At 43.4% G+C, this 16,756-nt stretch overlaps 1 protein-coding gene across 2 annotated transcripts in view; it reads left to right on the forward strand.

Annotated features, from left to right (window-relative positions):
• The window catches only part of DSCAM (DS cell adhesion molecule), a 399,852-nt gene that overhangs the window by 312,981 nt on the left and 70,115 nt on the right, over window positions 1-16,756 (forward strand). For both annotated transcript variants that reach the window (XM_018552699.1, XM_018552700.1), the window contains exons 27-28: window positions 6,482-6,658; window positions 16,185-16,215. In XM_018552699.1, coding sequence (XP_018408201.1) covers window positions 6,482-6,658; window positions 16,185-16,215 — 208 coding nt within the window. The remainder of the gene's footprint in view (window positions 1-6,481; window positions 6,659-16,184; window positions 16,216-16,756) is intronic.

Here is a 16,756-nt window from a genome sequence, read left to right on the forward strand (position 1 = left end):
GGGCCCCGCCTCCTCTTCAGTCCCCGGGCCCCGCCTCCTCTTCAGTCCCCGGGCCCCGCCTCCTCTTCAGTCCCCGGGCCCCGCCTCCTCTTCAGTCCCCGGGCCCCGCCTCCTCTTCAGTCCCCGGGCCCCGCCTCCTCTTCAGTCCCCGGGCCCCGCCTCCTCTTCAGTCCCCGGGCCCCGCCTCCTCTTCAGTCCCAGGGCCCCGCCTCCTCTTGCATCACTGGCCCCTCCTGCTCTTACATTACTGGCCCGTCCTGCTCTTAGGTCGCCGGGCCGGGCCCCACCTCCTCCTTCACTGCGATCGCCGGGTCCAGCCTCTTCTGCAGCAGCTGCTGGCTCTCACTGATACAGCTCAGCAGCGGCTATGAGGAGGAACGCACCGCTGCACACATCACTGACAGGTTGTCAGTGATCTAACAGCGGCGTGTTCCTCCTCAAAGGCCCCAGTGACGGCCAGCACCCTGATATGCCATAGCAACCCAGACGGCCCACACAACATCGCTATGGCGATTGTTACGCCACTAGTTCTATTTCTGTGGATTCCCAACAACAAGCTAGCCTTTACACACAAATCCATTTCTTCCAACAGAGTCTCCTATCCAGTGAGGGCTCTTAGGACTATGACTATGACCTAGCCCTGGAGTGCGAGCGGCTTCTTTGTTGTTTGTACTTTAAATGACCTAGCCCTGACGGAAGTCTCATAGCATATGTAATGAATCTGAGAACACAAGACGTTTGAAGCTCCATATTTATCATCTCTTCTCCATTTTCCATGCGGAACGCAATATTGAAATGCAGTTCCCAGAACTGGCCTCATTTGCATAGTTTGTTCTCGGTCCTATCAAAGATGGCCATAGGGCGACTTTTATCCATTGAGCACATTAGAGCAGGCTCTGTTCTGCTGTGGCCTTTATCATCTCGCCAGCTCTTCATCCTTTAATATTTTGGCTGAGATCGAGCCAGAGGGTGCCAGCAATTGGCATGTGGTTTTCCCTTTGTGCGATGAAGGCTCCTGTGCTGTCAAACCACACAGCCGTCACTAACAAGTCAAAAGCACCTCATGCCGAAAAGTGTCTGAGTAAAGAGCTGCTGTTGTTGTCTATAGCAATCAGCTAAATTATCTCATACTGTAGGTTAGGTATGATAGGGAGAATCTAATTACTATGGGAACAAGGCCACAATGGCCCCTCCCCTTAGTGCAGGAAAGGGTATTCTATGTGCACCTCCAACTATTAAAGTGTGTGTACAGACAAACATGTATAAACATATATGGATGCAAACAGGTATTTTTAAAATAAGACGAATGCATTTGTATCCATATATTTTTATACTTATCTGCAATTTTAGGTTCTCTAGTACAGGACACATGGAGTTATTGAATGGGTGGGTTATGCAGCTAACTTCAGGTGACTGGACAGTGGCAAATCAAAGCAGCTATTACAGCCCTTATAACCCCTCCCACTCCCAGCCTGCCTTAGTTTTTTGCTAGTGTCCTTAGACGATGGACGCCTTCTCTCTGCTCTGAAGTTAGTAGCCCTCTTTGCAGTCTACTGTGGCCACCATGGCTGTGTGTCAGACCTTATTTGTGTGGTCAAAAGTTACCACTATAATGGCTAGAGCTCTTTCCTGTGGCCATGTGCTACTACATGGATGGTGTGGCATATAACCTTAAACAGATCTCCAGGATTGTCCATATTTGACAGATCCTAATTGCTGGTTTGCTGAGCTTTCTTGCAAGAAGCACCTTGAATGCATGCCCCATACTGGGAACGCTTGTTTGTTGAATCCTTGGATACCTATGTCAAGGAAGTAACGAGATGCAAGAGCACCTGCTTATCTCAGAAGAAGAAGTCCAAGCGTTTAGTGGCAAAATGGTCTGCTACCTCCTTCAAGAAGGGTTCTTTTCATTCCTCCCAAGCATCAGGATTTAAATCCAAGCTAGGCTCTCAGTTTCATGGTAAGTACATGTCCTCCATGCTTGCTAAATCAGAGAACAAGCCTTTTATATTATGAAGGGGTGCCCACACTTTCACTACTTGGGGGGATGTCTGTTGGCCTTCTCGGCCTCTTGGGTCTGGGACATTCCCAATGCCTGGGTCCAATTTGTTGTAACCAAGTGTTACAAGAAGTTGCCACCGCCTCGCTTTCTGCTGTCCAGCTTTCCAAGATTTGTCTGCAAAGGAGGAAGGAGGGATGTCCTCCCTATTGTTGATCTCAATGGGTTCCTGTGAGTCAAAAATTCTGCATGGGATTTACCTGCTCTGCCATCGCCTCTCTTCACCCGGGAGACTTTCTGGCACATGCAACATTACCAGTTTGATTTAGAGTTTTGCCTCTACTTTGGTCTCAGAGAATCCGAATGGGGTACTTGGACAATGTTCTCGTCAGGGAGTAATCAGCACAAGGCGTATAGAACTATGCAAAGCCTGCAGAGCTTCGGATGGATCCTGAATCTGCAGAAGTCAATGCTGGGACCTTCCCATTGCTTGGAGTACCTGGGCCTAGTATAGAACTCGGCAATGTCCAGGGTCTTCCTTCCCCTGGAAAACATCCTAACTCTCCACTTTCATGCTCAGACATTGTGTTCCAAGAGTTGCCCGATTGTTCGCTTTTTCAAGAAGTTGCTGGCCTTCTTCAAGGCAGTTACCTATGTGCAGTTTCACTCCAGGCCATTGCAACTCAACATTCTGGCTGCATGGGACATATAAGTTCAGTCCCTGCACCTCCCCATTTAATTGTCCAGTAAGGCCGGGCTTACAATGGCATGAAAAATTTCTGACCCTGTGCTAGATTTGGGGAAATCCTTTCGATATTCTGGTTGGTGCTAACAATGTATGCCAACCTCTCAGACTGGGGGGGAGTCTTAGGAAACCCCTTGGTTCAAGGGATTTAACTGGCAGAGGAACCTCAACTCCTGATCAATATCCTACAGCTCAGGCAATTAGGTTCTCCCTTCAATTCTGGACCACCCAGTTACAGGGCCACCAGGGCAGTTAAATCTGTTCTATGCCATCCAGCATGTCTTTGGACTAGACCAAAATTTTGCCTTGAGTACGGTCAGCGGCCAAATGTTTGCCTTGGCTATTATTTTTCATAGCAATGCACTCTGGCGTCTCTGTGGAACCTCATCTTAGTACTGTCAATAGAACAGAAGTCACCCTTTAAACCTCTCAGACATATCACTCGGGGCATACTCACACCTGACTTCTGAAGAGTCCTTTTTAGTTATCCATAAGGAGAAGGAAGTGCTGTGGCCTAGGGCCTTCTTTCTTCCTAAGGTGCTTTCTGCCATTCCCCTAACCAGGACATTGTCTTACCAACTTATGCTCTGTTCCTAAACATTCTAAAGAGGTTTCTCTCCATTGTACGGATGTGGTTCTGGCTGTATGTGTTTTACCTTTCTGCTACTGCTTTCATATGCTCTCTCTTTATCATTCATGAGGGTCCCCATTTACGGCAGTCGGCTACTCGTTCCACGATTGCTAGGTGGATTTTGCGAACTATCGCTCAGTCCTGTGAGCTGAAGGGTGATGTTCACCCCTTCTGGTCAAGGTGTACTCTGCTAGGAGTGCTTCTTGGACCTTACAGAATCAGAATTCCATATCCTAAACCTATAAGGCTGCCACCTGTTCCTCTGTTCATACTTTTGCCGGGTGGAGGTTCAGGCTTCGGCAAGTGCTAGGTTCAGATACAAGGTTCTTCAGACAGGACATCTGACTTGTGAGCCCATTTTACTATTGTGCCTTGTTTGGGTTTTTTAGTTGTTTTCACTGGCCTATTAGCCGTTGTTTGCTTTCTGGCCCACCCCACCCAGTATACTTTCATTATTCTGGCAGGCAGGATGGTAATCTGGGACCTGTGGCCTGTATGTGCTTGGAGACTGGTGTGGGGAGAAGGGTGACTGTATTGTAAACTAAACCCTGTATACCCCCCTGCCAACTATCACCCCTTGTCTAGGGAGAGTGGCCACTAGGAGCACACGTATTCAGCAAGTCAATCAAAGTTAGCAGGCTTAACCCTGAGGTCAGCCTCAACTAAAAAAATTAAACCAGTTTCAGAGAGACGCAATGGACACTGTGCTCTTTAATAGGAGTGTTACAGGAGACCATTATTTAGAGAAATACAGGGACAGCCAGGCCAATAAGCATTTTCAAAAGTTGGCCAGCAATGGCAACTTCCACTTCACTCTCAGAATAGGTTACTGTGACGGACTCCCTGGCACCCCGACTGAGCACCTCCGTCAGTGATATGGCTTCCCAAATGGAACGTATTCCAAACCCTGTTACCATTACCTCAAGAATCAGGCAGAACTCATTTTGAGGTAAGCAGAATGACACAAGCCTTTATTAACACAAAGCATTGGAGTTTTATAGAAAGAAGCCCACCCCCTCCCGGTCTAGAACGAACCGGTATCAACCACTTTGTAGGAGGCTGCTTTGTCCCAATACACACTTCGAGCTGAGAGTCTAACAATGGGCTGATTAGCTCAACTGATAGGTGTGGATGGGGGATGGGAGGATAAACAAAGAGACATACACACAGTGCCTTCCCCAGCGTTAGCAATACACAGCCTGGATTTGTCACAGTTACCGCTAAACATTTAAAATGACCAACAGATTTCCTTTAAAGCTAAAGCCTGATTCTAGGAATCCATTTTCTATTTTATCCAATGTTGGGAAGTCAGGAAAGTCCTGGTGCTTACGGCAGTGTGAAAATGAACTGCCATTACTCAGTTTGCAGACTACTCAGCGAAGCCGAATTTCAGATTCCTCCGGCAGCATACAGAAGCAGCTACCTGGTGCCGTATGCAGGCTCCCGGCTTATCAGCTGCGTCCTTATTGACTAATTTGTCATCACTGGCAGAGGATGTTCCATTAAGTAACCGGCATTGAATTATGCCCCGCAGTCGTCTGGAGCTCCCCAAATCTTGGCACTATCTCTGTGCCTATATATTTCGCCCAGTAAGAGAAATCTTTAATTTAAAAAAAAAAAAAAAAAGGTTGTTCCTTTTGTCTTGTAAAGAAAACCTGTATAGAGAAATAAGAGCTAAAGTAAGCTTGACCCTTCCTAGCAGTCACAAAACAGTGTGGATAGCTCCTGCATAGGTCTTTGTGCACAGAGCTGCCATAGCTACTGAATATTTGGTGTGGCTGCTTATGGTGCAGGGCAAGGTGAGTATACACAAGTGGTTAATTAGCAGTTAGGAATTACGTTAAATCTGTAATGGAACTGGTAAGCTGACCCATGGCTTCTGTACTTTCTTAAGTTGGTGAGAAATTGTACAAATCAAGAAAGTCAGAAGTTCTGATCTGTACTTGGAACACGTAAGCAACCCAGAGGATTGAAATAAGAGGGGCCAGCATGAAGGCCATGCAACTAAGATTTTCAGAAAGAAAGCTTTGCTCGTAATAGGTTTCCTCTCAGCTCAATGTTTGCAGGTGAAAAGCACAAGTTCACTTTGCATTTTAGAACTAAGTGTTCCTTCTTTTCATTCTCAGAAAGGTACATTGTATCCACTTAGGAATATTTGAGACAATGCAGTAAGCACTGGTATGATTTCAGTAGCTCAGTATTCAGAATCAGCAATCACTGAGTAGGACTCCGGTTGCTTTGGGTTTCTGTACTTTGCACGCTGCTCTATACCTAAAGGACACTGGCCTAAGAGGAATCAATGAGCTGCCATTCCTGACCTCCTCCTGAAAAAGCAACTTGCATGGCTGTCATGCTAATTCTGATATATAAATGGGGCAGAGGAGCGCTGATCCCTTGCTTAGGTTGGGTATTCCTGTTGGTTATGGGTTGTATTAAGTAGGCCCCTCGATTTGGGAAGCCCCCAAATAAGTAGGATGTTAAACAAACTTTGTGACTTATCAGTTGTTTCTGGCCTGACTTTCTTAAACACTGAACAAATCCAAAAACTGGGTGTTTCCTACTTCACGTGTTGCTTGCTTGTCCAGCTCTGTGAAGATATTAAAGCCAGAGAGAGCCAATAATGACAATCCTGTATTTCTGCCAGCACTGGATTTTATTCACATGAATGAGTAGGGCACATGTTAGCATTATCAAATCGCATTATTTGTTGCCTTCAGTAAACCAAATTATTTTTCCAAGCTTGCTTGTGTGACCTAAAGCCTAGGTGGCCTCGATCACAAGGGCTCTGGTTAGAAGAGGCCATATGGGAGAATGTACCCAGTCTATACTTTTCAGTCAAGGGGGCCTCATCTTTTAGACTTACCTTGAGATTAGCAAATGGGCAAAGCACAATCACTGTGCAGCTTTACTGAGGTGATAGCAGTATACTGTATATAGCTGTCCCCATGTACAATTACCAATTATACATAGAGTATGGGTTTTTAAAACTTCTTGATAATGAGCAGATGACTTTGATGTGTGTATTTGAAAATAGGTATTAAAAGGTTAATGTTCTTTCATTCCTCACTGTTGCGATTCCCTAACAGTGGTCTTTGGTCATTCGCAGGTACAATCCCCCCACTCATAAAGTCCATTGTGACGAGCGAAGAAGGTCTGTCCAACAACAAGGGGATAAAAATGCTGGTGACAATTTCCTGCATCCTCATCGCGGTCCTTCTTGTCTTCGCCTTGCTGCTGATAGTCAGGAGGAGGAGGAGAGAGCAGAGACTGAAGAGACTGCGAGGTAAGAAGCTCCCCTTGTCAACGTGTAGCATGTGCGCCAAGTAGATAAGTAGGAGGCTTTAGTCTAAGCAACAACTACAATGCATTACAAATGTCAGCTTTGCCTTCTTGCTAATGGCAGCTGTGAGTTTCTGCTGCAGTGTATAGATGGTGCACAACTTACAGCTACAAGAGAACAAGTCTTTAGTTTGTTGGAGAAGCAGCAGGGTACAATGTTTTTGAAAATCTATATCCTATTAAATGTGGGATCTGAATCAGAAAATGAAAATATGGAGACTAGGTCTACTCAACGCTTGTGTTTTATTTAATATTATTATACAGGATTTATAGAGCGCCAACAGTTTGCGCAGCGCTTTACAATATAAGGAAGACATTACAATCAAAATACAGTTCAATACAAGATGGTAAGGAGGGCCCTGCCCATGAGGGCTTGCAATCTAAAAGGTAGGGGCAAGTAATACATGAGGAGGTAACTGTGTGGGGATGAATTGTCTGAGAATGTGATGAATAAGTGGTTAGTTTGAGCTGGGATAGGCTTCCTTGAAGAGTCTTAAGGGACTCATATTTAGGCATAGATGAAGCTTACCAGGCCTGGACGGTAACTTAGACATGATATCCAGGTGTAGATGGCCACGTAAGAGGTCCTCTGAGCCCCTTGTGCATCAGGCTGCTCTTAGTTTACCCAGGTCACCCTCTCCACCCCCTGCCGAAAGGGTTTACTGAAGACCATAAAAAGAAGATACCATTTCCAATGTAGACCTTTGTACTGTGCTTGGCAGAAGTGGTGGGGTTTAAATGGCCCTTTAAGCAAGTTGCCTAGACATACCGTAAATACTTAAAATTAAGCTGCCCCTAAACCTAACCTTTATCTTACTCTGAGCATACCCTAAAATGTGACCTTAACCTAAACTTTAAATATTTGTTAACCTAAATCCAAAAACGTGTCCTGATGAAAAAGAATACTATTACACCAATAATAAGTTACATTATGTGGCCAAATGTTTCTGGATGACTGACCATCATCCCTATACAAGGTCGTTGAACATTGCATTCCAAATCCACCAGGACTGTCCCCATGACACCTACACCTTACATCAGAAGGCTGGCAAGCTGTCAAGATTCTGCTCTCCATAGAGAATAACTGAGATTTCAATGGCTCTCTTCTGAACTTTTGAGCATGAATTTCTCCACAATACCTATAGCTACGGAGGTGAATGAGGTGTTGATTTTAGAATATATAAATACTTTAGTGTGCATTGTCTGGGCACAGGTTCACTTTAAGTATCCTTCACAGAAAGAGTTTTTCGAAAACAGTTGGCTTACTTTATATGGTCATTTTGAACACAAATTGTACTTAGCGGAGACCTTTAAATATTGATAACAATTATTATAGGCCAATAAACCCGCACTGCCTAAAAGTACTTAGTAGAACTATTAAAATCCTACAGTGCATTGTTTGACGTGGATAGTAAAATGAACAGACTTTTATATTAACTATAATTTTGGTATATAGAAAAGCTCATTAAAAGCAGGATATGGTTTTTAAAATACTGAATACTAAATTTTTTAAAATAATGAAATCTCTAAATTGAGCTGCACTATCCTAGCGTTAGGAACTAATCTATAAATCAAGAAACTGTGTCTCTGCCACCCTATTATTACATCATGCAGAGCAAAAACATTTTGTGTTACGTCCCTACTGCAGAATTTTAGGAAAACTAATGGAACAAATTCTCCTGGCTTCCAACTAACACAGATGTCAAGCTTCATGCTTAGATCCAGAGCTGCTGGGGCACAAGGACATCACTCACCTCTAATGGTACCATGCATCCGCCATCCTACCATGGAGTTCATAAGAGTGGAGGCCTAAAAACAGTAATTTATATTCTTCTGTTATCAGTGAAAGTCCCTCTATAGCCTTTAGATTTTTCCTTTCAGAGTGGTAAACATTTCCAATGCAAGTTGTCATGTTAAATATCTTAAAAATGTAATTTACCCTTCAGCTAAGGAGCTGGATTCCTCCTGCACTCTGTTAGACAGTGCTGCAGTGGGTGAGCGGGATTGAGCAGGACTCTACATCATTTCCCTAAGCACCTACAGATAGAGCAATGTGCTGCCAATCTAATCAGGGCTGTGAGTATGGCTATCCATTGATTGGACTATCAACAGTGCCAACATCTAAGCAGTTACAGCAGCCTGTGAAAAATACCTAATTGCTATGGGGATGCATGTGATCTCCTCCCATGTGAGAGTGCTAGCAGCCGATTGATAGGCTCAAACACTATTACCACTCCTTCATGGATCTGACACCTAGTATTTTAGTGGAGGAATGGAGGAAGGAGAGGCAGGGGTCCTTTGCACAGACCCTGTCACTTTGCCTATTCCGGGCCCTTTAAAAAGTACTAATCACCATTAGTACTGCAATGCAGGTACATCAATATACATTCACATAGCTCCCTCTGTCTTTCTCACTGTTCACAGCTCAGGGCACATAAATATGCAAATAAATACTGCAGTGCTGAAGTCTCTGGCCCATTCTCTCTCCACTTTTTCATTGGTTAGTAAGGCCAACCATCACAATGATGGACCATTTATGATGTTTGGGAAGAAGTAGAGGGTGGGCCACAGATCTGACTTCAGGACAGCCGTTATATGCATATCTTAGTGTCCAAGGAGCCCCCAATGCACTCCTAAACCTATAGAGAGCCATGTGCTGCCATGTCTACGTGTTGGCTTTATATTGCCAATTTAGTTCTTTTAAACCATCCACAGATTAACAGTACTTTTAGAAATCTTCAAATTCACCTTGAAAGTTGTATGGCTATATACCAGCCCTTCTCAGCCAGCGTTCCTTGGAATCCTATGGTTCCTCCTGAGGTTGCTAGGGTTTCCAATGAGCCGTGTCGAATTACTCTCCCACCTAAACTGACCACCAATACAAGGGGGCAATCTTCTTTTAACTCCCTATGCTAGGGCTGATCAATCTTCACTGACCACTAATAGTAGTGGAAACCACAATATATAGATTCTGCATTGCTTTTCCGTTATTATTCATTTTTTTAAGATTACTCCTGAAAATAGTTTTGGCGTATATAGTGTTGGAAATACAACAACATATTACTGATATTCTAATGTACTGATATAAGTTTATGTCTTTTGAGCTGTAAATGGCGCTGTAGTGCAATGTTAGTCTTTTATATGCATGCTTGTCTATGATACATAGGACGTTTTCCTATCTATATGTTTCCTGTACAATGCTGTATTCAGATGTAATGTTCTTCTAAGCAAGTAAAACTTAATTCAGCATTCCACAAGATCTCAGTGCTTCATCTAAACACATAACCAACATATGGAAGGTGGAATCTGCCCTGGGTGTTAAATACTCTACAACATTCTTTAGTATAACATTTTCTACAACATACTGATCATGCTAATGCACCATGAGCAATAGGTATAATCATTTTCAGCAGGGATTAAGTGAGTACTTGGTTTGCTTCGGGATAAAAAGGATGAGAAAGGCTTCGGTATACAGTATAGTCAGTCTGTTGCTTCAGGTCCTAACACCTCCAAGGTGAATAGTATTCCTATGTGCAGCAGAGGACATAATATCCTGAATATAAATTGATTTACTTTGTAAACTGCATTAATATCCTTCACGTCAGTGAACCCTTATGTGGATTCACAGTGATACAGACCTCTTTGTAAAATGCAGGCATAGTATTATCCATCAGCCTCCAAGAATACCCACAGTGCTAGGGATGTGCCTCTTTCCTGGGCTACAGAGCTACAGGCAAGCATTGATTGTGTTGCTGAACATTAGATTGCATTGTGCTAAGTGTGAAGGATTAATTTGGTAGGTGCACTCTGTGGCTGTACAGGTGTCACTGTATATCTTAGCTTAGGCTCATTTGACAGGAGAGAAGGCTAAAGATGCATTTATTGAGCTCAGCTTCTGCATATATTATTTACAATCTGGTAAACTGAACCTACTGTGCCACTTACGCTGATTCTCTTTATCCCCTTCTCTGCCGGCTAATGGCTGCATTGTGCTTGATCACTCTTTTAAGTTGAATTACTTCCAGGGCTTGTACCCTTGACTTTTCCTCGAAAACCTATCATACACTGCCTACCTAGAGGCCAGGACAGATTAGTTTTCAGCAGCAGTTCAAGTGAGAAAATGCAGATGTGAATGAATAGCTTAAAAATAAAGTGGCTCTGTCACTTAAAGCAAAAAAGCTCTGCACAAAAATTCACAGGACGAAAATTAATAGCCCATTGAAATATTAAATAACAAACCCAGATTTTGCTGCAATATTCGCCTTCAATTCAGAGATGTCCCCAGTAGTAGCTGACACCATGTCAAATTCAGTTCATATCACCTTGTAGAGGTTTTCTTTCACTTCCTGTTGCATTTCTAGGACAAGGGGTGAAGGGAAATCTCCTCAACCAGGAAAAAACAGCTAAAAATAAGATGTTAGGTTTTAACCCTTCCTTATTATTTCCGAAGCAAATTTACATGCACTGGGGCCAGGGCCGGATTTACTCTCTCTGCTGCCCCAAGGCCAGGTTCCTCAACGAGCCCCCCAATGGAGAACGGCAGACCTGCATGCTGCATACCAGTGATCTCGGCGACATCACTGAAATCACTTGTACCAAACAAGCGGCGGCTTCCTCGCTGTACATTTAGCTTTGCTTGCTCAAAGCAGGGCTAAATGTAGAAAACAACCACCTGCCCGGTGCCCAGAACTGCATGTTGGGAAATAGAAATTCCCCACCCCTGCTGCCCCTCTACTCCCTGCTGCCCCAAGGCCTTGGTTGGCCTTGTGGTAAATCCGGCCCTGACTGGGGCTCCCTCTACACTGCAATGGTTAAATGCTTGTTTTTGCCTAGGGTACCATTAAAATGCACATTTACTTGCCATATCCACTCACTTCTGCAGACTTCCTCTTCTCCTTGTGACTGCTCCCCCAAAGCCTCTTCTCTTCGGTGCTCTGTTCATCCGTCATGTGCATGCAGAGTGCCGAGGGCCCACTCACAGCCTGGAGCATTGGTGGGAAAAGAAGAGCCCTAGCTGCCAGGGGAGCAAGGGTTAAGATAAGTAAAAGTGCTTTTTAATGGTACCCTAGGGGTTGGTGGAGTTGGTATTCAACTACAAGAAGTCTATATTCCTTTTAACTCTGTTTTAGAGCCGTAAATTATTAGGTTGGTTATGTGACGGACCGCCTGGTTCCCCGACTGGGTACCTCCATCAGAAATCAGCTTCCTCTCCCCTGGAACACGAATTCTAGCATCCTCAGCCCAAACCTGCCTAATTATTGGACGTAACCAATATATTAAGATAGAAGACTAAACTCACAAAATAATAAAGATTTACCCCAATCAGACAACACCAATGTTGAAGTCAAATCAGGAACTGCCTCTGTTGAAAACCAGCTCAGTATACAGGTGAAACTCGAATAATTAGAATATCGTGCAAAGTTCATTTATTTCACTAATGCAACTTAAAAGGTGAAACTAATATATGAGAGAGACTCATTACATGCAAAGCAAGATAATTCAAGCCGTGATTTGTCATCATTGTGATGATTATGGCTTACAGCTCATGAAAACCCCAAGAACCCCAAATCCACAACCTCAAAAAAGTAGATTATTACATGCAATCAATAAAACAAGGATTGTACATAGAACAATATCGGACCTCTGAAAAGTACAAGCATGCATATGTACTCAGTACTTGGTTTGGGCCCCTTTTGCAGCACTTACTGCAATTACTTTTGCACGATATTCTAATTATTCGAGTTTCACCTGTATAGTGTATACAGTTCTGCAAGTCTAAAACATAATACAATCAGACATGAAAACAATGCAAGCAAACCATACCCTCCCGGTGTCTTAATTAAGGAGTAAGGATTGTCTGCTGAGTGTCTATCATATGTTAATTCACTCAGCTACATCTAGTCTCCGAGTTAAGTTAATCCCATTGTTAACCCAATCACACAAATGGACAAATAGACTTAACTAAAAGACTAACAATTAAATGGGAATCTCATTCCAGAGTTAACCCCTTTGGTGTTGCTGGATTCACAACCTGTACCTATAATGGGCATAGGGTCACTTAAACCAGTGGTTCTCAACCTGTGTAACCTCAGGACCCACATTTGTCCTCAATCATTAAGTCGCGACCCAAGTCGCACCGCACTGGAAGGCAAGGCATTGCAGCACTGTGCGTTTCAGTGCACGCGATTGAACTGTGGGTGGGTGACATCACTCTGGTCCAGGCACCGCTACACGGCATGCACGGTAGCTGTAAGCAATGCGCGTATGGATGAAGCTCCCTCGTAGCCATACCCTCAGCCCACCCCACCTCACGACACCAGGCATCATATTTTGAATGGCTGCTTTGTGCAAGGACTGACAGTGCTGGACAAGGTGGAGGCTGAGTAGCCTCTCACCTAGCACTGTGGTGACCCACTTCTGGGTTGCGGCCCACCAGTTGAGAACCACGGACTTAAACGTAATGCCAGGGGAAATATGCAGTATATCCACTCCACACAAAACCTGGGATAATAGTTCCTTGTAACCCCAAGAAGTCCGAGGGGGTCTCCATAGTCCTAGGTCCATAGTCTGTAGGAAGGAGGCTAGCCCCCTGGCTCCTCCAACAGCCCCAGTGATGGTTCAGTCCGTCACAGGTTATTTTTAAGGAAGGGGTATTGACAGAAGTATGTAGGCAACCTTTGCAGACGTCTGCTTCTGAATATGCTAGTATGCTAGTAACACCTGCAAAAACATCCATACTCAAGTGTGAATGGTGGCTTACAGCTTATTAGATCGACACATAGTTTTGTGGTATGAATATTAAACAATGTTTGTTTTTCTCCATCAGCCAGGGCTTCTGCAAGAAGCATTATATAAAGTTAAAGTACATATAAGTGAACTGTTTTACCTCCCATTGGCTGTGATATGCTGTATTTTACCTACAATATCGAATATAGACTCCAAGCCCCTCTACAAACTAGCTTGTGGAGTATGGCATCCCTATTTTGAGAATATACGACTCTTTGTTATGCTGTGCAGACAGCCCTTAGGTTCGCATATGCCTGCCACACTGCACAGTCAGTCAGATGAATTCACTGCCTCCTGGGACAGCTATACAGTTTCCTATATCACCTGCCAGCAGCATGATCATTTTGGTTCAATGTACGATGAGTAGGCTGGTGGTGGAGAGATGACACAGGATATTTCACATCAGAGCTTGCACACAGGGGTGTCTTATGCCTGGATATATAGTGTGGCGCATGTGTGTGACTCACAAGAGTAGCTGAACAGAATTACAATTTATTAGGCAGGAAGACCTGTTCCCATATATGTATTTGTAGTCGGGCATTTAGCCATTTGGCTGGAGTTCCACTTAAAACCCAAAGGGTTAAAAAGCAGGATTTCTTTCTGCTAAGCTTTTGCTGAGAACAAAACAAAAAAAAAAAAATATTGTTACATTGTTCTCAATGTAACAATAGAGAGCATTATCTCTGCAAACAATCCATTTATTGTCTGGCAGGAGTAATGTAATATTCCTTAGTGGTGTAGCTCACCTCATTCCTGCTCATGCCAGGTGTGTACGGCCCTGCTGGGGTTTTATTGCTGGTCTGCTGCCAGACAGACTATAGTTATTAACGTTTACATCTGAACCCAATCACTAGAATCTTATATAAGCTGTAACAATGTTAAAGAAATTCCAAAAGGTGTTTTCAGCCTTATTAAATCTGAAACCGTGAAGACAATACCTGTTATGGGGTGACAACTGTCTTCAAATTTTGCTCCTGTATCGTCCACCCTGTCACAGGCACCCCTGGTGGAGACCACAAATGGCTGTACCGACACATGTTGCTCATGTATGGTCCGCCATTGGCAGCACCGTCTGAAAAAATGATGTAAAGCCACTAGGGATGCGCCGATATCAAGTACCGTACTTGGTACAAGTACAGATACTTTTCCAGCTCCAAGACTAGACTAGAGAAAAATACAAAAGTTAGGAGGCAGCTGTCATTTGTAAGGAGCACACGGAGCTCCTGGGATTTGTACATCTCTATTTTAATGTAAGATATTTTTTTTATAAATATATATTAGGGATGCACCAATACCACTTTTGCAAGTACAAGTACTGATACATTTTTGTTTATGGTCATGTGACAGTTTTTCTAAAACAATATCGATTTCAGGACAGTGGTGGAGCACCAGAGCTAGATTCCAGCTGCAACTTCTGCAACCCTGTGAGTTCTCATGAGAATGCCAAGTATCGGCACTAGTATCTGAACTGGTATCGGTGCATCCCTAGAAGCCACACAAGTGCGCTGAAGCAATGTAGAAAGACGTGGCTGAAAAAGGCAAGCGCAGGTCCAGGATAGGTAATGGCTTGGGAGCCATTTAGGGCTTATTTACTATAAAGAGTTGCTGGAAAGTAATTTGTTACCACGGCGTGCGGTAGCATGCGTGACTGCACATTCTTTCCAAATGGCACCCGAGTGCACTAAGGCAATGCACATTAGTCCAGTTCATTGTATTGGACTAGGTTTGTGTCTGATTTTTGGCACATCAGGGTGAGTTAGCAGGCCATTTATATGGGCTTCCGTAACACGACATGTTTAAACGTGCTCTTAAACCACCAATAGAAACCTTAATTTTGCCATCCCTGTTGACTCCAACACCTATCACCAAAATGTTGCCAAATCTCATGATTTTCACCAAAATTTTATTAACATAAAAAGAAAGCCAGAAAGACCCAGAACGATCGCACAGGAAGGTGGATGTACGTAGATGATGATGATGAGGTCATAAATGACCTCATAATCACTACTAGTCTCCCTGCTAATGTGTGACAGCGCATTTTTCAATTATTTTCCTGAATTGTCACTGCCACTTTGATAGGAATAACATAGAATACGAGGTAAATGGCACAAATCCTACATAACTTATGCATAGGATATATATGCAATAGGCCTGCGGCAAGTTAGCGAAAAGCTGAATATGGCTCCGATATTTATGTATTAGGTTAGGCAACTCTATTCTTGGAAATTCTGCATTCTGGTATCACCTCCTCAGTTTATAGCATGACCTCAATATACACAGAGGCTTTTGTGTGTACAGTAATGGCTACCAAACTAGAGAATAACAGGAGCGCATGTTATTTGTCACGTCTTACTCCATAGCTGCTCCTGAGCCATAAGCGGTAGGAATAATTGGCCTTATGCCCCTGATTGGCTGGAACATGGCCAGCAGAGTTACTTAAAGGAGAGAGCAAGAGACTGTCAGCTGCCCTCTAGGAAGCTTCACACCCTTCTTCCCACGTAGCACCATATATTGTGTGGTTCTGTCACCTCCTGCCGTAGGGAGCACTGTTTGTAAAATCAACAATCGACCTTAAATGTGTGCCAAAAAATATTATAGGTAGAAACTATAAAAAAATAAACTGTACCGTTGAGTTTCTTGTTTGTAAACTGAATTATAGTGTTTTGTTTTGTTTTTCATTTCAGATGCGAAAAGTTTGGCCGAGATGCTCATGAGGTAAGAAGATTTTGTTTTATATTTTTAAATTCTTTGTTTTCACCCAGGATTATGGTTTCTTTGCCAGCGTTTCATTCAGGAAGACATGCTGAAGCCGGTGCAGATGCCCCTGCAGTCTAGCTTTGTGAAATTTAAATAAATTGTTAGAATGACGCTCCAGCAAGTACAGCCAGCCTAGAGGGAATATCTTGTATTTTTCACCCCTGTAGATATTATTTTGAATGAATGAGTGAATTAGGTGAAATTATTTTATATTTAGAAGGATTTTGGTGAAATTAAGTATTTTAGATTATTTAGTGTTGTTGTATTCTTTGTGTATTTGATCAATCAAAATTAAAATTTTCCTTTTTTTTTTTTTTTTCTGTGAAAACAATGTAAAATATTGACTCTCTTTGTGCAAGAACAGGACCAGTATAGATGAAAGGAGTTTGTTTGAACACTAAAAAAACACTAAAAACACCTCAGTTTCTTCTTGAATGGCAAACTCCCTAGGTTTTCGGTGGGGCAGGGTGGGGGCAGGGGGGAGATGCCGGTGTGTGTG

This window comes from Nanorana parkeri, unplaced genomic scaffold (assembly GCF_000935625.1).
Source record: "Nanorana parkeri isolate BGI_ZX_2015 unplaced genomic scaffold, ASM93562v1 scaffold95, whole genome shotgun sequence".
Classification (NCBI taxonomy): Eukaryota; Metazoa; Chordata; class Amphibia; order Anura; family Dicroglossidae; genus Nanorana; species Nanorana parkeri.